The sequence below is a fragment of the Corvus cornix genome, chromosome 1A (assembly GCF_000738735.6).
Source record: "Corvus cornix cornix isolate S_Up_H32 chromosome 1A, ASM73873v5, whole genome shotgun sequence".
NCBI classification, from domain to species: Eukaryota; Metazoa; Chordata; class Aves; order Passeriformes; family Corvidae; genus Corvus; species Corvus cornix.
The window spans coordinates 41,229,652-41,257,246 of NC_047057.1; the positions used below are offsets into that span (position 1 = coordinate 41,229,652).

Below are 27,595 nucleotides of genomic sequence, written 5' to 3' on the forward strand. Positions count from 1 at the left end.
TGGAAAGTGTAGAGGCAGATAAATAGCAAAGAGTGCACACAGTCTTTAATCATCTTGTACATTCTAAATCCTGAAAGAAAAAAGTTTATCTGAGATATCAAAGTACAAACTTCAAATAAATACTCCAAAACACTGGATTTTTAATATTGTTTTATTTTTTAAGAAATATTCTCTCTCAACCTATTTTTCCTACTTTCTTCTTAAAACAGTAATACTATTAGGACCTACAAGTTGCAGGGGAGGTACAATCAACCACCTAGTGTGGATAAAGATCAGTTGAGAGAACCGGCACAAGTTCCTATGAGCAAAATAAATCTGGTAGAGTATGAGTGGAAATTAATTTTTCCCCCACGCGTCTTGTACTAGCCTGCACAGCTGTGTAAATTATTGTTTCAATTCTCTATCCTCTATGTATTTATATATAAAAAAAAGGACTCAATACAAATTGTAACTATTGTTAACTAAACTCATAAGAACTCATAGAATACATTAGTCTACTCTCAGCATTCAGAGCTCTGGGCTTAACTACTTGTCAGAGTGATACCACAGAGGTCAAAAGATGCAGAGCTGCGTTAATAAATTATTACAAAGATAAGATATTTCATACATGTGTTTCCATCAGGAGCTGATGAGTCTAAATATTACACATTATTATTGAAGCATTCAAATAACACTGTATGAAAAAATACAACACAAAATATATTAAGGCAACTAGCACACTTTGCTGAAACAGAAACTATTTATAATATCCAGGATTAGGAAAAAAAACCCACAACAAACAAACCACAAAAATTTTCCTTTTAGAAAAGGCTTTGTTTTATTTTCTTTTCCTTTTTTGTTTTTCTGCATTAAATATGTGCTAATCACTAGTCCTAGCACTTTGGCCATTTTAGAAAACACAAGACATTTAGGAGAAGTAAATGATAGAAAAATAAAACCGTGTATCTGAAAGAATTTTACATTTATACCTTCTAGGTACTGTCAATTTGCTTACTTTGTAGGCTGTTAATTCCAGGATCTCTTTGATTTTTGCATGGCTGAACTTTTTTCAGAAATATTGTAATTATTTCTCAATTTAATTCCTTTAATCAGAGGTATTAAACAGATTGATCTATAAAATATAAACATGGCACCCCAAAAATTATGCATGTGTTCTCTATTAGCAGAGCCTCTAGCACAGAGTTAGAAATCTTGTTTGGTAAATGAGGAGACAATTCAATTCTACAGCTTTGCTTTGGATTTACAGCAATGTGCTGGAGAAGGGTTTGAGATAAACTACTACATCCTAAATGAAAAAAATTGACTTAACCACATAGTTGTAAAATTCTTTTGTTTTGCATTTCTTTTTTTTTTTTTTTAATTTTTTTATTTTACCTGGAGCCCAATACTTTATTAGCTATATAAAGTGGACCAGTTTTATCTTTATCCCAAAGTCCTCACTGAGGAAGTAGGATTTATGGGTTCCTGCTCCAAAACAGTATGAGATGGGATTTGAAAACCTACTTGCTACGTGAAAATAGTTGCCAGCTAGCTATTGTGAAACAGTGTCTAGTCAGAGACTAAAATGTCTGGTTCCTGCCTGTTGCTTCTGTTACACTTTTTTTGGTAGTCATGTTTTGAGGAGGCTTAAGACACTGGATCCAACCGGTGAGATAGGCAGGAGAAAGTCTTGCTGAAAATGCCTCTAGGGCTAGGTGTGAGCCTGGGATTTGAGTGTCTCGCACAAGCAGGACTTAAGCAGTTCTGACATGCCTGCTGGCAGGAACTACGTGGACTTAAACATCACTGGGGCAACTACAGGGTAACAGCAGATAAGTAGGGAGTTTAAGGATCTTAAAAGCAGATAAAAGCTGCTGAAAGAGAATTAAAATTAAAAACCCATGTGTGCAAGGTAATTTTTAAAATGAGACTTGGGAGTTTTTAAAAATATCATCCTGATATTATATATAAACTAGATTTAAAAAATCAGCATAAATGTAATTATATTTCTTTTGTTCTACATTATCATGAAAACTATTTTTTAACAGATTAAATGCTCAGTTATATATTCCTTTACAGCAGCTTCATAGCAAGGAAACTCCATCTGCATAAAGCTAATGTAACAAAGCAGAAGATCAAGCTCCTGCCCTAGTTTTCCCTAGTCTCTTTCATGTTCCTAAAACATTAAGAGAAGCAGGAGTGGATCCAAAGATGAAAGGACATGAAATCTCCAAAATTTTGGTCCAAGCCAATCAGAATGCTCCTGTTTCACAGAGTAACAATATTACAAAGTCTAAACTATCTGTCTTAACCTAGCAAAGTCAAAAACTTTGCACCTATTACCAGTTAACCAATGCATTCTAGCACAAGTATACTATTCAGGACATAAATAGACACTGTTTACTTTGCTAAAGCAGTGCCACAGCTTTAATATCTTGAAGAGCTAACTTTCAAGACAACAGGTTTACTAACTCTTATAAATATCCTCCAAAGCAAAATTTTCAAAAATGCATAACTGTTTTCAACTATGTTGACAACAGTACCATGTCCCCTGCAGTTATTTCAGAGTCCTGACTGTGTGTAGAGCTGATTCCAGTGTCAGAGTCTGTATCATTTATGTCCAGATTAGTCACTCTATGAACAAAGTCAGGAACAGCAATGCTGTTACTGGAGATGCCACTGCCCTTGGATGGCTCTTCATTTGACTGAAGCCTAGTTTCAATGTTGTCTTTAACATGAAGTGAATTAAATTCTTCTGTAAGAAGTTCATATTCTTTTTCCTTCTTTTGAAGCAGTGAGTCCCTGTACGTAAGTTCTTTCTGGATGCAGCTCAGGTATGAGTTGATTCTCAGACCATCTTTCATACTTTTTTCCAGCTCATGTTTTACACTTTCCAAATCTGAGGTTTCCAGTTCAGCATCAGCTGCTCCTTCTGTGTGAAAATCCTCTCCATTTTTTTCCGTGCATAAACCGTGTACCTCTCTTTCAATTTCAGCACACAGGTTCTCTATTAATTGTCTGTGATGTTTCAGTCTCTCTTCAACCTGTAAAATTCCCTCACTTTTGCTCAAATAGTCATGCATCTCTTTTTGATCAGATGGCCTACTCCCTTGCTGCTCAGCCTCACTTGTATTGATCATTAAATAGGAGTCCTGCACATAATTTTCTCCATCATTTGCCACACGATCTAGATGGAATTTCGCTTCACATTTTTCAATTTCCATATCTAGTTCTTTCATTCTAAGGACCTGTTGATGAATGGTATGATCTTGAGAAATGATCAGATGAATCAGTGTCTCCATATTATCTCTCTCTTGCTGAACAGTGTCCTGCTTAAGCTTGGCCAGTTTCCGGAAAGTCTTCCTCACAATTTTCTTTTGCTTGTCTATTGGCAACATCTTCATGTAGTTTGCTGGACTGAGGTCCCACTGCTTTTCTACATTTTGTACTACCTTGGCTTCAGCTGTCTTCCACAATGGAAATGAGAGGAAAGCATCTGACTTTACCAACACAAAATGCAAATTAGACTGCTCTTCCCCCCATGCCTTCCAAAGTCTCAGAATCTTTGTCAAGGGAGGCAGTACTCGCTCTGAGCCTCTCCATTTTTCTACAATGCAGTAATCACTAGGTTTTCCAAAAAGGACCTTTTTCTCTCCAAACGTTGTCTGATGTTCCTCAAGCAGTGCTTGAATCACTTCTGAGCAAGTTGTGCGCTTTGTCAGGCCACATACAATCTTCTCCTCCTGGCAAACCCAAACCACAATCTCTCTTTCATTTGAAGCCATGTCCTTGCTGGGAGATCTGTAAAGCAAGAGACCATGTATAAATTACATATCAATGGCAGAGACAGTATGAATAATTACTATAATTCTGATATGACTAACACATTGAAAAACTCCTGTATCATTGTACAAGACAATAGGCTTGCTTAAATTGCATGAAGAAATGTCTTTGGATTAAGTAACAGCTTTAATTGGCTAGTGCTTTAATATTATTACTAGTCCAGCTGAATGAGAATCTCACACAAAATGTCTTTTATCAAATATTGGTTTTGTACACATAGTAAGTGTGTATTAACAATCAGTGATAAAGTTTGGCAATCTGCCTTACACTTTCAGACTGTCCTAGGATAACATGGCTTTCAGATCTTCATATTTGTTCTCATTACAGAGACTGCACAAACATTTCTAAGCTCTTAGAAATGGCTTCTGAATGGAAGAGTGCACTGAACATAGATGGACTGAGGAAAGATGAATCTGACAATAGGATAAATCTACAGCTCTTCTGCCACACCTGCACCCACACAAGCATAAAAACATTTGTGTTCCAATTTTTTTTTTTCACTAGTAAGTGTCAATAAATTTGTTGCTCTTCCTGAAGCACCAAATAGCCTGAATTCCAGTGAGTTGTGAGAGAATACCAGCTGCAAAAGAATACATACATGGGTCTGTATTTTATCACATTTGAAATGATACAGAAATGCAAGAAAAGCAAAAAAGTTATTTTATTTACCTTGTTTATTTACTTGTTTGTTTATGAATTACAGTGAATGTGCTATTAACCTGGTACTTCCTTATACACTGAGATACCTAACTCCAGGTGTCTGAGATCCCACTACGGCTCCTGTAACTGTCTAATCAGTACAATCAGTAGTGCCCAGACAACAATTCAGTTGACCAAAGGTAGAAGTTCACTTTACAACTAATTCTTCATTTTGCCCCCATCTGGTCCTGGACTGCTGTGGGCCTATGTTGGCAGAGTTGCCTGGATATTTGTGTTCTCAAGACTCCACATGAATAATTTGCTTCTTGCCCAGACGTGATGATTTGACCTCTTGCATAAAATGATAAAACAGTAAATTTCCTGAGGAAAAATGCCTTTCTTTGGATTTTCTGGTATCCCTCGCAGTTAATTTGAATGAATGAGGTTTAACCTAGTCTGATGGAGTAGCTTCAAAAGCTTGAAAAGGAAAATAACTACTCAGGTAATGTTCAAAGGACTCAATACAGCATTTGTTTCTATCTAGGACTACATATTCATAGAACTTTTCTAGACTTCTGAGTTGTACTAGGAATGGAGTTTTATTTGGCTTAATTATGGTTATACCCTATTATTAGTAAAGCAATCCAACTTGTTCTTTTTTCTTAGTTATTACACAACATGACAGACACACTGCAATCCAATAAATTGAACTATGATTGACTCAGCTCTAGGTGCCACTCTGACCAGGAGGCAAAAATCCTTAAAAGAGAGGAAACTGCAAATGAATACTAATAAAACTGACAAGTGTAAGTTTATTACTATTCTCTCACAGGAGAGCTCTGTCCAACTACATTGCTTCAGGTCTTGGAACATTCTCTGTAAAATGTGTGTTTTGGTAGATGACTCTGAGTAATAACATCATTTTCCTTCTCCAGTAGCTCCTCCTCACAGACCAGCATTTTACAGTAATTATTTTTTGAAACTGGTGCTCGAAAGATTAATAATGTTTTCATAGACTACTTCTCAAAATAAGAAAGCATATATTACAGACACAGAAAACGGCAAAGTGGCACAAAGAAAGAGTAATATTCAAGTTTAACCAGGGGGGAAGGAATGAAGGATCATATGAGATTAAATGGCATTACTGTGAAGTACATCACGTGCTAAAAAATCAGTATCCGTAAGTCCTTTGAGATTTATGGTATACAGGATGTTATAATTTTTTTTTTCTGTAGACAGATTGCCAGTTAAGTGAAATTCAGGTAAATAGCCAGTTGCAACATAAGTCCACTGTGACTAAAATAACTCCGTATTTGCTTTACACTACAGATATGAAAAGAAAAAAAGCAACAAATAAACTACTGAGCTACATTATTTATTATTTATAAAAATAAGGAAAAATGAATTATCAAAAATACAGTGTCTCAAACCATGTTCACTACTGATACATAAATAACTGATTTACAAATATAAGTGCATTACCAGTCATTGAATTTAGATTTATAAAAGTAATGACAATAAAGAAAAACAAAGGCATAAAAGTATATGAAATACCATACTGGGAAATCTGAGGCAGTAAATTCAGGCTGTATCTTTCCTGGTTTCTTTTGCAATCAAGAAATACATTTCAGGAAGTGAAAGCCGTCTCTTCTAGCATTCTTCTGAGTGTCTTATGCAATTTGTTTTCAAATCAAAACTCCTCCTTTTTTTTTTTTTTTTTTTTTAATTCTTGTTTTTGGTTGATTGGCATACTTTCATCTAGTTGATATTTTCAGTATGTAACCAATTATGTGGATTAAGCAGAAGCTGTCTCTTCTCCTCCTGGCTCCTTTAAAGTTTTCTTATGAAGTCAGTTTCTCTCTGTGTTATTAGTAAATCTACAGATAAATCTGCAAACCCGTAGACATCCCATCATTATTGTACTGATAAATACTTTTACTATACTTTCATAAAGAATTCCCACAGAGTTCAGCAGGAGTTAAGCAAACTTCTGATGGAAACACACCGTATAATTGTAAAGCAACCTCTACAGGATCCCTGAAAACAATATGGGTGTAAAAACAACGTCTTTGAATTACTTTCCCAACCCTTTTTTAGCTGTTTATTACCCCCTGTGACTTCTTCAGTTATGATGCACCTGTCTGCCCAGACTTTACATTAAGCTTTTTTAGGGAAGGATGGTTTTTTACTTTGTCTATAGCATATAACTAGTAGTAACACTGCAGAATTGCATAATGTATGCACATGCAGGCACCCAAAGAACTCAAGTAGCTTGTACATAAAAATATGTACTTACACATACATATGTATCTAATGTATGTAACCTACATCTTTAATTATATTGTCACATTTTACAGAAAAGGAGAGAAGAAATCAAAAGAAATTCTGCACATGTCTGTAATTCTTGGATCAAAACAGAATGCTAAAGTACAAATTCTTTCCTTAATTTTTCTATGTGTTTGTCCCAACATATATTATCTTAATTTTTATTCAGTCACTTCACTCAATTTTTGATCTTTATTTCTAACCAAAAAGAAATTAGCAAGACATTTATAATCTTACATTTCCATGGAATTCCAATATCTTCTAAAATAGGAAAAGTGGTTCCTTATTATCCTCCACTAAAAAATTGTAAACTGGCACCTTACCATGGACCTTTTAAGTAAAATTTATTGTATAATTCTTTCATCATAGTTAATTCAGGTAGTTCCAAACAAAAATGAAACATGATTGTGCCAGTCACAGATTAACAATTATTAAAACTTACTTTCAGGATGCACCAAGATGCCAGCACTAGGAAATGTTAATGTTTTTTGTTAAACTGTGCTTTCCTCATAGAAAGTGAAGATTCTATTCTACATATATGAAGTGGAATTTATATGAAAGTTATGATTTCAGTGTAAATTCGCCATCAAAGTTCCTCTTTTCAAGAGAAGAGAGGAGACCTCAAAGAAGAAATCCCCACTGCCTAACCCATCTTTGATCATTGGGAATAACCATCAGATGAAGCTATTTCTCTCTTTCATTAACTACAAGAGACCTATATGGCTGCCTTCAATCAAATAGTTCATTTTCAGGTAGGTAAATTCAGGTGAGATCAATCCTGAATCAGATTGATTCAGATGACATTAATCCAATCAGATTCTGGTTTATCTGATAGAAATGTAACAAGAAAGGTTACAGCAGCAGTTGATTTAGTAAAGACAACTAAATGTGGTATCTACACATCATAACTTCACAGCTTAGTTTAGACCTTGACTATTCAATTTAGCCGGTAATTTACAAGAAAATCCATTAATTCATTACAATACTAAGGAAGAGGTCTTGAATGAATATTGGTGATTAACAGGAATTTTTTTTTTTTTTCCCTGAGATGCAATACTAAAATTTATAATCTTCAGGAACAAGATCTGCTTTTAAACAATCATTTTAACAGAGAGGCAACCTTCTCATATTTACAAGTTCCTTGACTTTCATGTCCTGCGGTTTTGTAAAGGACACAAAAGAACTGGCATTTCTAATAACCTAGCAGTTAATAGGAGTATAACAGCCAAAGTGTTTTCCCAGTTTAAATGTTTGGCTTTCCTCAAGACCACAGTAAAAATTTCTTCAAAACTAGCTAAGCAACTTATATTTTTTTTAAAATGCATTGCTGCTGTAAGCAGGCTCTGAAGCTTTCAGTTCTGGCTTGAATTCTGTTTCTTTGAATTGATCACCGAAATGTTCTACTTATACATCTAAGATTATAAAGTCTTGATGATAACAACTACATGCAAGTCTATCTTTTCCTTTTTTACAAAGCCACTGATTACTGAGGAACAGATGGGAATTTAAAACCTGACCATTTAGTAATGTTCAAAAGCACATTTCCAATCTTTTTGTTTGCTTGGTTTGATTGCTATTTTCATGCCTTCTGCTGCCTGCTTCTCTTCAAGGTGACCCAAAACCCCATCCTAATCATGCTCTAGACCTCACACAGTCTTAATTATATCAGCACAAACTGATTACTGTATGTCAGATATACAATTAGTTTATTTATTCTTCAGGCCTAGGGGAAGGTAATACATTCCAGCAACATATAGACAAAACAAAAACATGTACTTATGTCACACAAAATCAAAATATGAGATAGCTTATATGCTGGAAGGGGCACCTTTGATATTCACTGACTTTAAGGTATGTCTGGCCCAAAAATATACGTATCAAACACATTCTTTGCCTTCCTAAAACAATCTCCCTAAATATGCAATATACAGTTTTACAACCAATATGCCAACTAAATAAAGGGATCCCCCTACTTTTTAGAATTTCACCTTCATGTGTACAAATGTTTCTTTTTCTTTACTAATTTCTGCAAACATTCTGTTGGGACTAGATCACTTCCATATGATATTGTTAGCAACTTAATACAGTATTTCTGAAATATAATGGACACTAAAAGTATTTTGCCTTTGTTGAAAAAAAAAGCATAAAAATCTTGTCTCCCTTCACTGCAACAAATTCTTTCTAGACTTCCCCTCTTCCCCCCCCCAAAAATTAACTCATTTTTCAATATTACCTTATTTCTTGACATACCCTCTGCAAAGAAAAATTGAACTGATTAACTAAAAAAATACTTAGGAAAGGAACTCAAACCTGAGATTATATTTATGACCAAAACCTTTTACTAGTTGCCTCCTCTCAGTTATTGAAATAATTTATATGGAATTAATATCAGTTGGTGAAAATAGATCTCACACCAAGAAATACATTAACTTTTTTCCTTGAAAATGAATTACAGCTCTAAATAAATTTTCCATCAAAGAGTTCATGCTGGAAAGCCATTTGTGTAAAATACCTTAGTCATTTTTTCACCAATTTATTGGGAAAATCATGTTTTATTCTATGACAGCCTAAGCCCTCTCAATAGCACATACAGCCTAATCTGCAACAAATCAGATGATAATTGTGTTTTATGATTGACAGAGTGCTGTGATGGGGTCCTCAGCTGATAAGAGTATGTAGGTATGTAGGTATGCTGCTTTCCTGACCTCCTCAAAGTAAGATCAAAGTGCTTCTAAACTTCTAAGCAAACCCCTACATTATGTCAAGATACCACCCAGAACAATTCACTTTCTTCAATGGAGAAGCCAAAAAGGCTTTAAAAGATGATCCTGCTGCTGTCTACTGCAGTGAAGTCCTTGCCTAGAGATTCAGGGTTTGCCATCTCAGAGCTTTCCTAGAGTGCACTAAGAAACATAAAACTTTCAGGCAGACCCAGGCAGGGCTGTGCTCCCCGTGTTGCTCAGCAGTCCCCTTGTTCTTTCTTAAGCTGTACTCTCCCAGCTCCTCAGTAAGAGGTTCTGTGCCATGTCTCTCACCTGCCACATTGCACAGTGAGGAGCAATCTCCCAGCCAGGCCTGCTCAGTGGCTGAGACACTTGCTCTCCTTTGAAAATGTGGTGACACAATGGCATATATAATCCTGGGAGAGCAAGAGACACTAAACATTTAATAATCTAGTGTTTTCAAGGGGCTGGTCCTTGAGCATGCTGCTGGGCCTTTTGGGAAGTATGTATTTGTGCTATGGTCCTCTCTTTGTTCAACACCCACAGATGTTTCTTCCATGTGCAAGGGCCCAGAGAGCACTTGCCTTGTTTTCACGCACTTTCTAAAAACCTTGTTATCTCAGTGCCAAGATTATTAATCTCTGCTATCTCTTAGAGCTGAGCTATAACTATCATCAAAGATACGTCTGACTATCTATCAAATTGTGATGGTTTTTAATTATATTTACTTGCTGGAAATAATAAGCCAATATTACAGGGATACCTACTTGACACAAATCACCTACATTTGTAGCATAGGGCACATGCTGCCTGTAATTTGAGAGCTTCTGTTACCAGTAACTCTTACATGTCAGGGTATAGAGGGGCTAACTAATTTATCAGACACAGAATCACAGAATATCTCAAATTGAAAGGGACCTGTAGGGATCGACTCCAACACCCTGCTCCTCACAGAGCTACCTAAGATTAAACCATATGACTAAGAGCATCATCCAGAAGCTCCTTGACCTCTGACAGGCTTGGGGCCATGACCACCTCTCTGGAGAGACTGTTCTCATACCCAACCCCACCTTCAGTGAAGAACCTTTTCCTAATGTCCAATGATTTATGGAAAGGGTGTGGGAATGCTGCTTCTACCAGATGTCTGACCTAATATGAAGTCAACAACCTAATATGAAGTCAAAGCATAGAAAATACTTACATCATCACATACAATTTAGATAAGATAACATTGATTTATTGTTTTTATTTTATTATTGCTTTTATTGTATTGCTTTTATTGTTTCTTTTTCAAAATCTCAGAATGTTACCATATACATGTGTGTGTGTGTGTGTGTGTATGCATGTATGAGACAATAGATGATCATCATGAAAGAAAAGATCAAAACATACTTTGGCTTTGTGTGATTCTTATCTGTGAAATTTGCAAAAAAGTAAAGCTATTGGTGCCATGTATTGCAGCTCTTGCTTGGAAGAAACTCTAACTTCATTTGATCCAAAAAGATTTTTGAAAGTGAGTTTAAACATTAAAAGTATAGAGAATACACAGTCCATATGAAAGCTAGGGTCAGAAGTATTTCAACCTTCCAGGAATAAATGGCTCATATTGAAAGTTCATATTAAGTTTATTCAGACTATCCACATTTAAATCACCCTTTCTCTCAACTTTCTGTCCCCTTCTGTAAAGTTATTTGAAAAGCAAAAAAAGCCACATCTTATACTTGGTATGCCTCCTGACTAACTAGATTACACACTTCTGAGTTTCCTACGGGCAGCAGTGAGGAAGCAGCTACTCTCTCACTACCCAATGAAGCTGGAATTACTCCAAAGCCTTAGGGATTCAAGTGAGCCTATTAACTAACTGCATTCCCATTCCCCTTCATGAGTACCTAAAGCCAATATTAATGGACACATTAGTATCCATGTTAATAACATGTTAATGTCCACAGTTAATGTCCATGTCATAGAGGACACAGAAATTCCACACATGACATGTCAGAAACTTGGTTCTTCTTCCCTGCTGCATCACATGAAAGTCAGAGAAATGGCCACCTGAAAGGTATCATGACAAGGTAGAACTAGTACTTTAACTGTAAGAATAAAACCTTTTGATACAGGTAATCAGTGTAGTCCCAATACTGCAGGAAGACTTGGAAAGAACACCACAGAACTTCTGAAAACAAAATAATTATTATTATAGAGAGAAATAAATTTCTCTCTACCATCTGTTTCTGTATCCATTTAATGTTGCTCTATCATAAAACTTCCTCTTTTACAGAAATGTACATAGGCATTTACTAAAAATAAAATAAAATTAGGCATCTTGTGAGCCATGTGATATTTTTCAAACATACATATATACACAGTAGTTTGGATGCTCTAACTGAAATATTTCAGATATTTGAAAAAAGAAAACAATTTAAAGAAAGTCTATTTTTATAACTAGCTAGTTACAACACATTTTTTCCTGGTATAAATTTATGTTCATTTTTCTGTTCTTTTTTAAAGGCATAAATTTTTAATTCAACAAGATACCCATACTGTCAGGAAGGCTCTATGAAGCATTTTAATTAGCAACAGCTGTTGCAAATTATGTTCTATATGAATTAAAATTTATGTACTTAAAACTGTAAGTAGTTCCTTCATCTCTTCTGAAGAGAAATGCCATCACCTTAGCTACTGTACAAAATTGCATAAATTATAATTCAGCAATGATCTATGGTTGAAATTTCTGTTCACCTAAACACTTTTTACCATATTGGTGCACTATGACAAATTTCAGTGAAATAACATTGAATTGCAATGGGATAGTATTTTTTTTTTAACAGAATAAAAAGTATGACAGTTTGAACAAAATAATTGTGGTAATTATTTTATTGCAAATAACTCATTCACACCAGATTGCTTCTGACTTGAAATGTCAGACTTTGGTAAAAATCCCACAGGAAATCATGTGCTTCATTCTAATAACTGTACTTCTTGGAAACAGGTGTCTGAACAGGGACCAATTGTCAAGAAAAATAAAAGAAGGAAAAAAGCCCTGGCAGTACTTAAAGTAGATAAAAAAGGAAACTAAAGCAGCCAACAAGAAGGACCAACAGGGGCTGAGAGTAATAATTCTCTCATCTCTTAAGTGGATAGACAGCAGACTTTGTACTACATAGAAAACAAGCCAAGAAATTGCACTAACTCAGGATATTGCACTAACAGAAAGACAGAAGAGATACTGCAAGAGGAATTATACACCTGGGTCACTAGAAAAGAGTGATAGTTATGATGGGTTAACCTGAACACTCCTTTTCTGCTCTAAGTAATAATGACAGGACACTGTGTCATTGCTACAGTGGCCAATTTTTTTGCAAAACCTCATTTGCCAGGTCCGAGTGCAGATTTTCAGTGAAGCTGACCAAAAGTTTACTAGGTCCTCCACTTATTAGCTCTGCCCTATACCATGTTTACGCTTCCAATCACTTAACCTGCAGGCAAGTGCAAAGGCTGCAGTGGAGACTGCATTTGCCCCTGCCCTTTCCTCCTGTCTTACCTCTGAAATTTTCCTCTGCCCCTAAGGGTACACATTCTCTATAAATTACATCTGCTTTAAATCTACCTTCCTGTCAGACTAATCATCATTTCCCCATTGTATAGTCAAAGTCGTAAGGTTGGTAAGTGGATATTAGTCAAAAAAATGTTTGGAATTCCAGCAAGCGTGGTGTGCACACAAAATGGCATGACAGGTAACACATTTATCCTAGCAGGACTGCATTTGAAGTAGCCTGACACAGTGGAGGTGGAGGTTTGAGAAAAGAAGAGGAAAATTAGCTGTCCACGAAATATTTTCCAAGATGAGTAACATTAATATCAACAATTTACTTTACTGGCAAAACATGCTTTGATGTGTATATTGCAACTGCTACTGAGGAAGCAGCTGTTATATAGGAATGGAAGATCCAGGAAAAGCTCCAGAGCCAAAACAAACACTGACATATTCAGTGATAGTGATTCTTTAGATCATGACGGGGGGATGGGAAGATGGGCATTTTCAAATTCCTCGGTGTTAAAAAGCAACATGAGAAGTTTAGGAATATCAATACAGTAAATGCTACGTCTTGATTTTGAGCAGCAGGTAGTTCTCACTAGTGAACAAATGAAAATGCCACTGGTACCTTTCATCTACCATGAGAATTTTGCTATATTGCAAAAATACAATTTTTTATATTGCTCCCACATCTAATTTAACTTCCTATGCATATTTAAGCACTGGTTACACTATACAAGCTTTATGGAGATCCTATTAATAATGTAGAGAATGTGTCTAAAACTCCATCACTGTCAGTAGTATATAGGAAGCAGAATAATTTGTAGCTCTTTTGGAACACAGGCTCCTAAACGACAGAGTTGCTGTTACAGTTAATAGAAATTTGTGTTATCTAACTTCTCCCACTAGAATTCTCATAACTGCCTTTTAGAAGCACCCTAATTGTTTATGAGCTTTTAAGATCAAAGAAGTGAGGGGAATTCCAAGCATTGAGAGTACGAGGGGTTATTTTGCTTGTTTTGGTTTGGGTTTTTTCTTTTTTTTTTTTTTTTTTTGTGGTTCCATGAAATTCAGTTCAGCTTTTGTTGAAAGGCAGAAGTACACTGCTTCCCTCCCCTGCCTTTGTTGACATTTTGCCCAGTGAAGAAACAAACACAAAGCATTCTGAGGTTGGGTCTGAGCTGCCAAAACATGAACAAAGCTCACTGTATGTAGACAGATGATAATACGGAAAGTTAAATAATGGAATGAGATACAGACAAGGAAGTAATAAGACTTCATGCTACTTTTCCAATACTCCCTGATCTGAAGGAGGCTGGGATGGTTACCTTCTTACAAACCCTTACATGCTGTGCATGTTTTGCACTTCTCTGCTCCTGGCGGCACCATGTGAGACAAGTGCTCTTCTCATTCCTAATGAACGGAAAGTCCAGATGGACCGGGTTTCATTTTGCCAATCCTAAGCCTGAACTCAGGCTCAGAAAACAAAATAAGAAGAATATTCATTTGTGTTCTATGGTGACAGGCGAGAATAGTAGCTATGCAAACGCAATGGTAGAGAATGTCCAGAAGCCTGGAAAGGGGGTTTAGGACTGCCCTTTGTGCAAGAGAAAGTCTTTAGAGCTGTTCTACAACCTCACCAATCATCACCCTTTCCTAACTTTTTTAAATCTAATGATTTGTCAGCACAGCTTTTTTGTATATCATAAAATCTAGTCTGAGTATCTCTCTACAGTTTTCCAGGAATAAGAAAGACAGGATGGGCTTTAATATTCTTCTCCATGTATTGCAATAACTTTCACAGAGTGAACCACCCCACCTCGAAACTATATTGTATGATCTTTCCCATTTCATTTTCTTTCATTAAATCATTTTGAAAAATATCACCTCAAAGGATGTTCTATCAAGATGTCATTTACAATCAATTGTTTTCTTTTTTTTTTTTTTTAAATTTCTCCCTCAAACTTTCTGGAAGACAATTCAGTGACAAATGTGTTCCATTACTTACAGTATCTGAAGAGCTGAAAGGAAGAAAGGACAAGATAATGAAGTGGACTCTTATATAAATGTTCAGTCTAAAGAGCTAAATTGAGTACTAGATACATAATTATGCTAATGAGAAGAGTGGACATAATTTTTTTTAAAAGAAACCTGAAGCATTTTAGTGTCCACTGTCAGTCTGAGAGATTTGTGCAGCTTATGCTTTCAAGTAATTTTCTAAAATTGCCTATCAATGAATGCTTCAATATGTAGTTAGTCAGCCACAGGCTGATAGGGTCTCTGAAATATAACCACATCTTCTCTGAAGAAGCCACTGAACAAATGAAATAAATTATTAACCTCACCAACTGTGCTCTTCCCAAGCAATGGATATGCTAAAGAGGGCATAGGAGATTGCAAAACTATCTCTAGCCAGCTGAGCAATATAGATAGGAAAGGCAAAAAGGGATGAATTGCTGTCTGGAAGCAAGTTTAATGCTTGATCATAAAGATTACCAAGAGTAATGGGAAATTCATGAGATTAACGCAAAGAAGAAAGGTGTAGACAAGAGAGAGATACAGAGAATGGTGTCCAGTAGCCCCTGCCCCCCGCCCCCCCTCAAATTTTTAGCAGTAAGAAGATGAAGGAAGCTGACTGCAGAGGAGAGACATTCCATGTGATTCAGGTAAAAAGCCATGTGAATCCTAAAATATTTGAATGACTGTGACTTAAGCTCAAAACCTGTTCTATGACAGACATAATGAGTTCAGATAATGTGTTTCCAGCTGGGTCCATCTGAAGAGGCTCATAACCATGTCGGTTGTCCATCAGAACCCTCCCACTAGAGCTGAGCTTCTTCTCTGACCTCCAATGACTTATGCTGAATTAAGCCATAAAGATAAAAGCCTTGTTAAACCATCTAAGATAGCCATCTAAAAGTGATTTAGGAAGTTTAGCAGGAAACCATTCAAAAATTTAATGCAGCTGAAAAGGTGGTAACTCCTGGCAAAAGATTGGTGAGGAACAGGGAGAGCATGTATAGGCCAAAATCTGCAGTGGGCAGAGCTGAAGCTAAGCACGGCTACGTGACTGTGACCAAAGACCAAGGCAGGCCCAAAAAATAATGGTGCTAGTTTTGTGAGACACATCTATGGCAGGATAGTGATTATCCCAAGGAGGCTGTGACACCAGAAAGACACTGCGAACTACTTGTTGTCATTAGCTCACAGAAAGTCAGACTGAGTCAACATTCAAATTAATCCTGTGTTTATTTCACATATCCAAATGTCTTTGCAGGTGGGGATCCTTTCAACATATGAGCAAGTCAGATGGCTTCATAGCTCCGGGAGGATAAAAAGGCCTTCTAACAAGGTACTTCATAAGCTGAGTGGTTACCACAGTGACAGCTGGGTAAAGGCATGCTTCCCTCTGCCATGTGAACAATTCTGTCATGTTGGAAGAAATACACATATTTAGCTTTCTTCCATGACATGTGCACATTCTGTTTGTCACTTCTGACTTCTAGAAAAGTCTGGTGTGTACTCAGGTTTGTAGTACGTAGATGCATAAATATGCAATCTACAGAAGTGGCTACTTTTGCATGTATTGTTTATATATACAAAGATTTTGGGGTTGTAACGTATTTTATTGTACATATGTGACAGTATATCTTATGAGCTATACATATGCATTCCATGATCACATACAGCACAAGCTGTCATGTATGCATTTTTATACTGAATATATGCCTACCAGGCACAAGTGCTTTAGCACAAAGGAATATGTTTAAGATGCAGCCAAGTACTGAAAAATTTCTGACATTGTTGTTGAAGTTTTCCATGCTACTTAGTTCAACAAAAATTAATTTGATTCAGTGTATGCACAGCAAGATTCATTCTCTGCTACACTGGTCACCTGCTTCCCTTAAATAAATATAATCAGTTTTGTAAGAGACACGGAAGGTACTGAGGCATTGAAGACATTGAATTTTATCTTCCTTGCTGCTGAAATTCATAATACTCACTTGGACATCTCAACTTCCACAGAAAATACTACAGAAGATTCAACTCCTAACAATGGGGTTTGCTGACACCAGCAAGTTCAGCAGGAACTGACCTAAAGCAGTTACAAACATGAACAAAAGGGCAGGACTTAGATGCTGTTAGATCATGTTCAAATATTCACTGCATTTAAAAAAACCCAATAATAATTAGAACAGCAATCAAAACCCTGATTCCCTTCTCTCACTGAAGCTTTCAAGACAAATCCTTGTTCTTGTCTGCCTTACTGTAATTCAAGCCAGCACAAAATGGTGCAGCTTCAACATTAAATACTGAAGGAATTTCAGTTTAGAACAACCTCACAAGACTTTCCTGGAAAATGCACAATGAAGGAGGCACAAACTGCACAGTGTTCAGGACCAGTGTAAGACACGATAGGAGTACAGGTGGCTGGGGAGTGCTACTAGTCAGAATTGAAACACCAGAAGTTCTTAAACATTGTCTTAGGTTACTACAATTACATTTAGCATCAAAGTATCCTCCATAAAACCAGCCCTTATTACTTTTGTTTGTTCAATATGTGTGCATTTTTATTGGTATCTTTTCTCCAAGGTATGGTACAACCCTTTTAGAGGACACTTCAAAATTTAAACTTTTGATATATGCCCTTTACCATCAGATATTCAACTGCTTTTCAGGCTGACATTACTGAATTTATCTCCACATACTTTTGTAGTGAAAGAACTCCCTTTTACAAACAAAAGCTCAAAAGTTTGAAGCCAAAGAGATCCACTCATTTAAATTCCCACTCTGTCTAACTGAATTGATATCCACAGATATGTGCAAAGCAAGACATCTGTAAACTTCCTTTGCTCAGTCCTTATATGTAAGAATTTACAGGACTCTGAATTAGCAAATGAGGAACACACAGTGAGTAACCATTTCTGTAAACTGTGGTTTATATGACTTGCCCTAAATCAGGCAGGAATTTTGTGGCAGGGTCAGGGAAAACATCCATGCTATTAGGAAGATTCTCCCTTAATCATACATTATCTACCTGTAATTCACCTCTCCGTTCATGTTTCCCTTTCTAATTTCTAAAATGAGTGGTGCAGAAGATGGTTAATAACCTGCTCTACAAATCTGAGCATGCTCCATGAAAAGTGATTGGGCGGAGCTCATATCATCTACCTTAAGCTATTTAAAAATGTAGATGTGCAGTCAAAGATAATTTTCTGACCTTCCTCTGTAATCAGTGGCATAAAATAGGCACCTCCAAAAGGGTGACTAATCCCATACTGACAGCCTGTCTAAGACTGAATGAATTGCCCTCCAGAAGTGTTTAGATGTATCCATTAACTACAAAGAGTACCTTGATGACTAGATACCTAAATTTTCAGTGGCTCAAGTAGAGTAAGATGAAGCTTGACATTTGTGTTTTACTGTGCACTTGAATCTCAGGAGCGATGTGAGTGTCAGCAAAAGTACTGTGACCATCCACAACTGCAGTTCCAAAGATAACTTAGATCTTTGTCTGAAACTTGCAGTGACTTTCATGGATAAACAAACATTATTAGTTATCTACCTAATCCTTAAAATACCAGGAGTCTGGGAAAGTGCAGTAAAGTCAATATGAACCCCAAACTGTTGTTAGAAAACTGAATTTTTGCAGAGCTTTTCAGTAAAACAGGATATCAACAACAAAGTGGTCCTGAGAGATACAGGCAATAATCAAGTTTAAAAAGTATACACAGTGCCTTAGCAACCGGTACAGAGGAAGTCTGTCAACAGCTAATGTCCAAACAAAACAGCAGGTCAGAACATCAGTTTACCAATTACGAAGCCAAACAAAACATCAGCAGCTGAACATCAGCACAAGATCCCACATTTTAAAATATCACTAAACCACTCTTTGATCAGTGAGCAAAATGTGATACCTTCCTGTGCCAAACGAGGTATATTTTAGGTTATCAAAACAGTGTCCTAACTGTTGCTCTGAAAAACATTGTAGCTTAAAAGCGCTTTCTGTAGAAATAAATCCTTTGAATTGAAGGAGGTTGGGGAAAGCAAAGTAAGATGTTCTATATGGATGATGGAATCTATTAACACAAAGCAAATTGCATGTTCAAGACCCAAGGGCAGACTCTCTTAAAAATTAGTAGTCTTCACTTAACTGCATTATCCCAGTGAGGTCATACACTCTTACAAGCTGAAGTAAGGTAAATATATTTATACCTGACCAAAACAAAGGTCTAATAGATTATTAAATGTTCGTAAACCTGATTTAGTCCTTGAACACGAGAATATTATGCTTTCAAATGTTTATTTTAAGCTTTGGTATTTTTCTGTTATTAAAAGGAGGAAAAAAAATAAAATCTGCTTTTCAATAGAGGTGATTATATTTACCATTATGATCGGAAATTTGTAACTCAGAACTCTTTAAATCAATGGAAGAGAACAAATAGGGGTGAAGAATAAAGAAAGCAACTTAATCAGATTAATGATTTTGACCCTCAATATAAACAAATTATGTATTATATTCACAGGAAACACCCTCTCTATAAATATATTTTCCTCCTATGATTATTCTGCAACTTACTAATTAATGTGGAAAAAAATCATAAAAAAACAACCACAACCTAGAAAATCAAAGGCTTACACCACCTCCAAGATTACAACATAAGAAATAAGTTGGTAGCCTGGCTTCTTCCAGTGCTAACACTCAAAAAAGCATATCTATGAACCATCTAAACTACAATTTAAATGGTTCAAACCAACAGAGGCAAAAATGTACTCAGGTAGACAGGAGTGAGAATGAAACAAGAAAGTAGGTGAAAGAGAAATACATCTTTAAATAAAGGGTATAAAGAAAGTGCATGAGAGATGTGACAAACATGCACTGGAATTTTTTCTTTCAAGTTTGGTGTCTTTTCCTCACTTCCACATGGCATCAGGATTTGGGTTTCATAGCATTAAAAATATAATTACATGGCAACTCTATTATCATTACCATCAAGAACCTTCCTTTCTTTTTTGTAGTTTCTACAGGTAATTTTCTTTTCTTTTGTTCACTTCACAAAACCACCTCAAAATATATTAAGATGCACATGGCATTTCTTTATTTAGTTCTCTTTCTGAGACATTAAAAACCCTCCTCACAAGACATTTTTAACATTATGGAAAATTTTAGACCATTGAAAAATTCCTCAAAAATCACATAAAATCAAACCTAAACAATCCATAGTGTATTCTCACTTCCCTGCATGGCAGCTAGGTCTAATGGACTGTACAAGAACTAGAAAAAAATAACTCACAGATTTAATTCATACCTCTCCCACTAACTCACTTTCACACTCTGTACTTCTACACATTTTACACTGTCTAGTCATGTCCTACTTATTTTCCTGAGGCATGTAAATATTAACACCCAAATTACAGCTAAGGGAAACTAAGTAAGCTTATCAGTTTTTTGAGGTCACAAACAAGTCAGTATCATTATCACTATTGCAACACCTGCACCCTAAGTGTATTTCTGGCTAGGTCAAACCAGGAAAAGGCAATGTGGTTAATCCTGGAGCCTATTTGAGTCAAGTTCCAGAAATGTGCTCGAAAAAGTATTCTTTTGGACAAAGCTTCCTGAAACTCTTTGTCTCTTATCTGTTTTGTGTGATACCCAAGGAATTGCTAGCATGGAAACACTATACAGAAAAAGACAGAAAGTCATCATCTTCAGAGTATCAAAATACGTTAGAGAAACAATAGAAGTGACAATAATAGCCCAGTTACCTATGCACATGACTGGGTACCAGCACGTCCAACACTCAGTTCTAGGCTTCACTTAAAGTGTGGTCTCAGAATTTTTATATTGCATCATCCTTTCTGTCACTATTAACAAGTATTTATCAACATACTAAATATAGAAGCTGGATGAACTAATTAAGGCTTGTACAGCATATGTGATGTTAATGTTTTCAAATAATAATGTTTCAGACCAGAGTTTTAAATTGTTATTATTAATCATGTAAAGCAAACAGAAGACTTTTTTCTGAGCATAGGTAAATCAAGAGGTACTACTCTGTTATTATCACTGACTTTTATTAAAGTTAATAGAATTTTTAAAAGTCCCCATCTTTGAAAACTTACTTATGTCTACTGAATTAATTACACATTTAGCAATGTGTCAGAGTCTTTCTTCATGCATAATACTAGTTTTTCAACAGTAAAATACGAAATGACCACTGGCTAGCAAGATTTTTCCTCTTATTAAGCTTTTACTAAAAAAATGGGGGTTTTGTCTGAAATGTATCTCTCAGCCTGACTGCACTATACTAGTGTTTCAAATTAGCTTCAACATAACCTGTCATGCTCTTAGATGGTGTAGTATTACACTTCTATTACTCATTTTATTTACTCCTTCAGAATGAAATTGCTGCCTGCCCTCCCAGAATAGTAGATAATTAACTCTTTAGAAATAAGGTTAGTGTTTTGCTAGACAAAAGCTCTTCCTGAAAGTGAAGTGAACAAATATGTACAAAGACTATTAGAAAATGTATGCAACCATTTTGACCCGAGACAAATCTTCCAAAGCCAGACCAGAAAATAAATTATAATGTATGAAGTCTGGCTCAAAAAGGAACAACTTCTTTGATAGTTCACTAATACATCTCACACTCAGGGAAAAGTAAAAAAAAAAAATAAAAAGAATGCATTCTACCATTCTACCAAACAAGCACCATCTTTTCAATCTAAAATTTAACACAGGTAGCACCACTGATTCTAAAACTTTTATCTATCCCCTTCAACATACATACCAAATACCTCGTAGTCTTGTATCAAAAAGCACCTTTATAGCTTCATACAGACTTTTATCCGGGTGTGCTCATCCAAGAGAAGTATTAGACATCTCACATGGTCCCATGAGACTTACAGTGTGGGTCATACACAGTTCATTCAGACAAGCAGCTGATCTCCAAAATCTTTACCAGTCCAAACCTCAATGCTGAGCATTTTCAGTTTTGCTTAATCAAGGTTTAAAATGTACCGCAGTGCACTCAACCGTAGGAAGAGCAGAAGAGATGTTCAGAGTAATACACAAATCACTGTGTTAACTATATGCAATGAGAAACTACTGGAGGGAGGGAAAAAGGGAGGGATCATGGAAATGCTAGGTCAGTATCAGATAGATGAAGTCTCTAATCTAATTCACTACCCTGCACTGTAATACAAAAACTGAGAGAATAATTGAGTGTGTGTCTCACTGGGGAGGGGCCTCTGTCAGGACAGGAAGAATTCCCTCTGTATCAGGAACACTGAATGGAGATATATGCTCTTTCTTTCTACATCTGAACCAGAGATGAGGCAATTAAAGAAAGGCAGAATTAAAAAGTAGGCAAAGTAAGTCCTTGCCTCCTACAGAGAAACACTATGCTAACTCCTCTGGCAGTGAGGAAAAAATGGAAAACAGTGGAAAAAAGTAAGCAATAAAAGGTGGAAAAAATACAGAAAGGAAAAGCAAAATCAGTAAACACATTTAAACATTAATAGATTTGTAACAAACCTGTTTAATCATGAAACATTACTCTGGGTTCAGAATTGTTGCATGCAAACAGAGTGTACAAACATTTGTAGTAAAACATAGGGCCATCATGATGTACACTGGCAAAATATATTTCTCAAGGTGTGTTTCTCAGTGCACAACAGGACAGACCTACAGCATCAAGATGGATTATCTGTACCCTGTTCCTTTCAGTTTCCCAGCTACAACATGAATGAAACAGTAGAGCTTCAACAAGTTTGGCTAAGGCTTATGTGCAAAACCCAAGGAAGGGGTCTCAATGAAAGAAACAGCAACAAGATCAGTTTTCTCACTGTGACATAGATCCAGATATCCTTGAAGAATTTAAATAAACCTAAAGGCCCATTTTTTAAAGTGATCAAATCTAGCACCCAAGAGCAGAGAAATTTTAATCTTACCAAAAATCAATGCAGCATAAATTCCTGTTCTGCTTGGCAACCAGGAAATCGAATACAATGTGAAACCCTGGTACCTAAACATTGCAAGTATGTATGTTCTGTATTTCTCATATCTGGATAGAGAGCTGTTTTGTCTCTGGGCAGAGCAATGTGTTAGATCAGTACTAACCTTATGTGCAAAGAATTCAGTGCCTTTTCTCTTCCTCCACCTTCAGCTAAGCATTTTCTGCCCTCACTACACTTCTGAAGTGTGATGTGAGCTGAGCATTCCTCTCACTCTCAAAGTAAGCATCTTTAAGAGATTTGCATAAAAATAAATCCTCTTGAGTTTATTCATGTTGCAGAGCCTTACTCCTGCAGGAAACTTTCCACTTTCCTTTGTTGCCATAGAGGGTACAGCCTGTCCCTGTTGCGCACATTTGGGTTTGTAAGTGGGTGGGGCGTCTTGGAAGTATTGTTCTCCTGGGGACACACTGACAAGCACATACACATTCTGGGGACTGTGATTACTTCTGGTTGTCATAGAAGGACAAAAAATAGTGTAAAAACTACTTACAGTTCTTGAAAAAGATATCAAAATATCACTATTGTCTTTCTTGCCAAGAAACATATGTTGGACTCACAATCCTAGAGGCCACTCCCCTGAAATCAAACCAGGGTTTACAGTGATCTACTGGCTACATAGGCCTTGTGCTGTCTCTGTATGAGTGACATTTCAGCAGCCCAGGAGAGTAATACTGACTGAAAATCTTTCAAATACTAACAGTAGTTCAGCAAAGGTTTTGTCTTCCTGAGGTTTAACCTCAGTTTCTTTCTCTAAAAACTCGCGCCATAATGGACAACATCCCTTGCCTCTTGCCGAGACGCAGACTCAGAGTAACCTCTTTGTTTAAACTCTGAGGTCTAAGGGGTAGAGACTGACAATTTACAATCTGGATGTGAAGAGCCTACTATTAAACAGGGCCCTGATCTGGAACCTCTGGGCGATGCTGCAAGACAAGCACTAATTACAGTGGTGTCATCTTGTTATCTGAGCAAATGACTGTAACGCCTTCATTTTCCTTCTGGCTCTTCTTCCACCTACCTTTGTTGCCTCAACTTAGCTTTATGTCCTCATGTAAACATAGATTTTATTCCTCATTTTCTTATCTTAAACCTTTCAGGAGTTTTATTTGCATATAGCAAATGGTCGTTAAAAACTTCCAGAGAAAAAAAAAAAAGCTGAGTTTCCCAGAAAGGTGAATGACCATTAGTCCTATTTAAAAATAGCAGCAGCAGGTTAAAGATATACATTTGTGTATAGCCCTTTTGTGTCCTTCTTTACACGTAGTTAGACAAGGCAGTGAGCCTCAAGTTCTGACTTTCCAACTACCAGCCTAAACACAGTGAAGGATTTTAAGTTCACTTCTTAAGGTTTCAAATGAGTTCACCAAGATACAATTAAAATGAGAAAGAATTATTATGTAGCTCTTCAATCATACTGCAAAACCATTTTACTAACTGCATAAGCAAGTTTAATTCTCAAAATTCAGTATCAAAGCTAACATTAAGTATGCAGAAATTTAAATATCTGAGTAGATTATAACACATCTTAAGAACTATGTAGTTTTCTTTGTTCTTGACCCCCTCCCCCTACATTTCTGTGGTCATACAGCCCCTTCTTATTGCCACAAAAACTCTCTTCCATTAGAGGCATTCATTTATTTTTGGGGATGGGAGAATAAAATGAAAAGAAAGTCCTAGATGTTCACAGTAATGGTTCCTTTGGTATTTTAATTTTTATTGCCTATTTAAAGCTTTGGATTATGACTTTCTTTTCCTGAGGAATAAAGTGTCACATCAGCAAACATAGTGAGATTGACGCAATTAGTGTGAGATATTGTAAATACCCAAAAGAGAAACAGTTCCACCGCTGAACACAGTGGAATTGTGCTTTGTGATTTAATCCTTATTCAGGTAAGTGATGGCAGGAACAAAACTTCTACTTTAAGAGTAATAAATTTACAGCTCTATGTAAAAGCAATTTTGTATAAAAGTTCATATCTACTTTTCTAGATCTTCTAAACATAAAATGGCCACATGAGAATTATATCAAAGTTTTACTGTTTTCAGACACATTAGCAAAATACACTGTTTAATCAGTAACCTGCAACATTAATAATTCTAAAATAGTATCTGATTTTTAAACATTGACTTACAATGTTATAATCTTTCTAACTTATATTCCATATAATACGCTAACTTAGTATTTTTACAAAATCCCGACAAATACAAACCCCCCTACATAATTTTCAGTATATCAAATGTGAAAACCAAAACCCAAACATGAACAAGAAATGGGACGTATTTACAAGACTATTTAGAGTTCAAATATATTCCCCATGGGAAAGATCATCCTTTGTATTCTTTTAAATACAAACTAAATTTCAGTGAAGAGCACTAGGTGAAATGGGGATGAGATTACAAGTGATTTTAGAGTTTCTCACTGAGGCAAAATTTCCGTCATCTGTTTCTGTTCAGCTTTACCTGGATGGGCTCAGCCGCTGTACATTCCATAGGGTCCAAGCAAATTTACTCTTAAAAAATCTAGAGCCACCCTAGCACCTAGCATGATCACATAACCCTTTTTCTCCTTTTTGCAGCCCGTGTGTGGGGCATGTGGAAGCATGTACAGCATAAGGTGCAAAGTCCCCATAAAGAAACTTCGTGGTAGTCAACCCAAGGACCACAGCTGTCCCTCTGAAGCATTTTCTAAGCAAAAAAAAAAAAAAAAAAAAAAAAGTATATCCAGTACAAGTCCATCCCGAACTAAAGGCTAAACAAAAGAAGCATCCCCTCCTCCCCATGCTGAGAGCTCGATGCTCTCCTACCTCCCAGGCTGGCAGCCAGCGGACAAGATAAGGGACGGGTTTGCTCCGAAGGGGTTGCAGGCTGCCGCTCAACCTCCCAGAGCAACGGGGCTAAGGCGGGCGGCGAGGGGCCCGGAGCCCGGCCTTCCCACGAGAAACTCGGGCAGTTTTGTCCCGGGGCGGGGGAAGGGCTCCGGGTTGCCCGGCCGCCGACGGGACGCGCACGTCGGGGCTGCAGCCGGTTCTCCCGGGCCCGGCCAGCCTCACCTTCCCAGCGCGGGGCACCGCCACTGCTCGCCTCGGTTCAGCCGGGGAGGGTTCGAAGTCCGGAAGAGCTACCTCCCGCTCACGGAAAATATTGCCCAGGAGTCAAAAAAGCCAGAGCGAAGAGGGGCACGACAGGTCCTGGGAAGGGGGCAGGGGAAAAGCTCCCACCGGCCCGCTCCCCTCCGTTCCCCCGGCCCGGCTCCCGCTCGCAGGTGAGCCCCGGAGTGCAGCTGCCGGGAACGGCACGGTCCGGATAACACATCCTGCCCCCAGAACCAAACAAAAAGTATGAAAAAGAATGCATCCCATATCGCCCTGCCTTTTCCTCCACATACCCACGCACTTTACCTGTTTTTATGCCGGGTTTTTAATAAATTCCTTCCAAAAGGAGCCATGATCCCAGCGGCATAACATCAGCGATCCCCAAACAATTCGAGGGTGTTCCCTTCTCCCCTATTTTTTTGCCTGAGCGCCTTCCAGCTTGTTAATAGTCACCGAGCGTAGCGATGAGCTGGAAGTTGTGCAATTTACTGCTAACTTTGAACTCCAGCTTGTTGCTGCTGCTGCACCTTTGGAGTCCTGCCCAACTGCGAACTTGAAGGAGGTGTTTAGAAGCAGGAAAAAGAAAGGGGGGGATGGGGGGGTGGAATACGCACTTGCTCCTGTGATGTGAAGTTATGCACAGAACTTGCTAAACTTTCAGCCTTGTCACCCTCAGGGCAGCAGGCAGCAAATGGGAAAGAGGGGGTTTTGCTCCCGTGCGGAACTCTGTAAAGACACACACACACAAGCACTGAAAACTTTCCCCGGGAGACTCCAGCCACTTCAGGTCAAGTCGCTCAGCTTAAACACACGCGTTAATGAGGAGCAAGCTACAGTTGCCACACCAGTTTTCAATGCATAATAATCTGTCTTTTCAGTACCTCGGTACTTCTTTACAAGGTCTTGAACGAGGAAGATGAAGGAAAAAAGACCGCTGTGGCCCCTCTGCTCTCCCTGGATTTTTAAGTAAACGAGCTATTTGCATGAAAGCCTTCACAGACTAAATGCACCTTCCAAAATGTGCAACACGAAAGACTGGATTCATACTATGCTGTTCCAGGACCTTTTTTGTTATTTTAATCTGGCTTTGCCAGAAGGGAAGTGAACACACACCATGGTTCCTGTTCACTGGAACCCCCTGGGAATAAGAGATTTGGAGTAAAGCTTCAGAAGAAAAAAATCTTTTTTTTTCCCTCCTCCAGTTTAGAGCAGAAGCGAAAGAGAACCCATTGTGTCCAAAAGGCTGCTACCAGCAGGTGAAGGTCCCAGGGCAGGTAGGAAGTCCCTTGCACAGCCCTAGCACACCCCAGCCCTTTACATTTTGCAGTAATTTAACAGGTACATATTTACATATTAGATGTAAATAATTCTTTTTTTTTTTTTTCCCCTCACAGGGCAGATTCTTTATGTGGCTGCCGAAAGGTGCAGCACAATAGGGA

At 37.3% G+C, this 27,595-nt stretch overlaps 1 protein-coding gene across 7 annotated transcripts; it reads right to left on the reverse strand.

Moving 5' to 3' along the window:
* Positions 1–133: 133 nt before the first annotated feature.
* On the reverse strand, positions 134–26,857 carry RASSF9 (Ras association domain family member 9). Of its 7 annotated transcripts, XM_019279893.3 has the most exons (3): positions 26,463–26,732; positions 26,115–26,377; positions 134–3,780 (listed from the first exon to the last, which is right to left on the reverse strand). In XM_019279893.3, exon 3 carries the CDS (start codon positions 3,762–3,764, stop codon positions 2,505–2,507), a length of 1,260 nt encoding a protein of 419 aa, XP_019135438.1. In that variant the 5' UTR covers positions 3,765–3,780; positions 26,115–26,377; positions 26,463–26,732; the 3' UTR covers positions 134–2,504. The 7 variants fall into 7 exon arrangements, with proteins under 7 accessions (XP_019135438.1, XP_019135440.1, XP_010412071.1 ...); XM_019279895.3 differs by lacking the exons at positions 26,115–26,377; positions 26,463–26,732 and adding an exon at positions 26,771–26,857; XM_010413769.4 differs by lacking the exon at positions 26,115–26,377 and having other exon boundaries at positions 26,463–26,731.
* Positions 26,858–27,595: the final 738 nt, after the last annotated feature.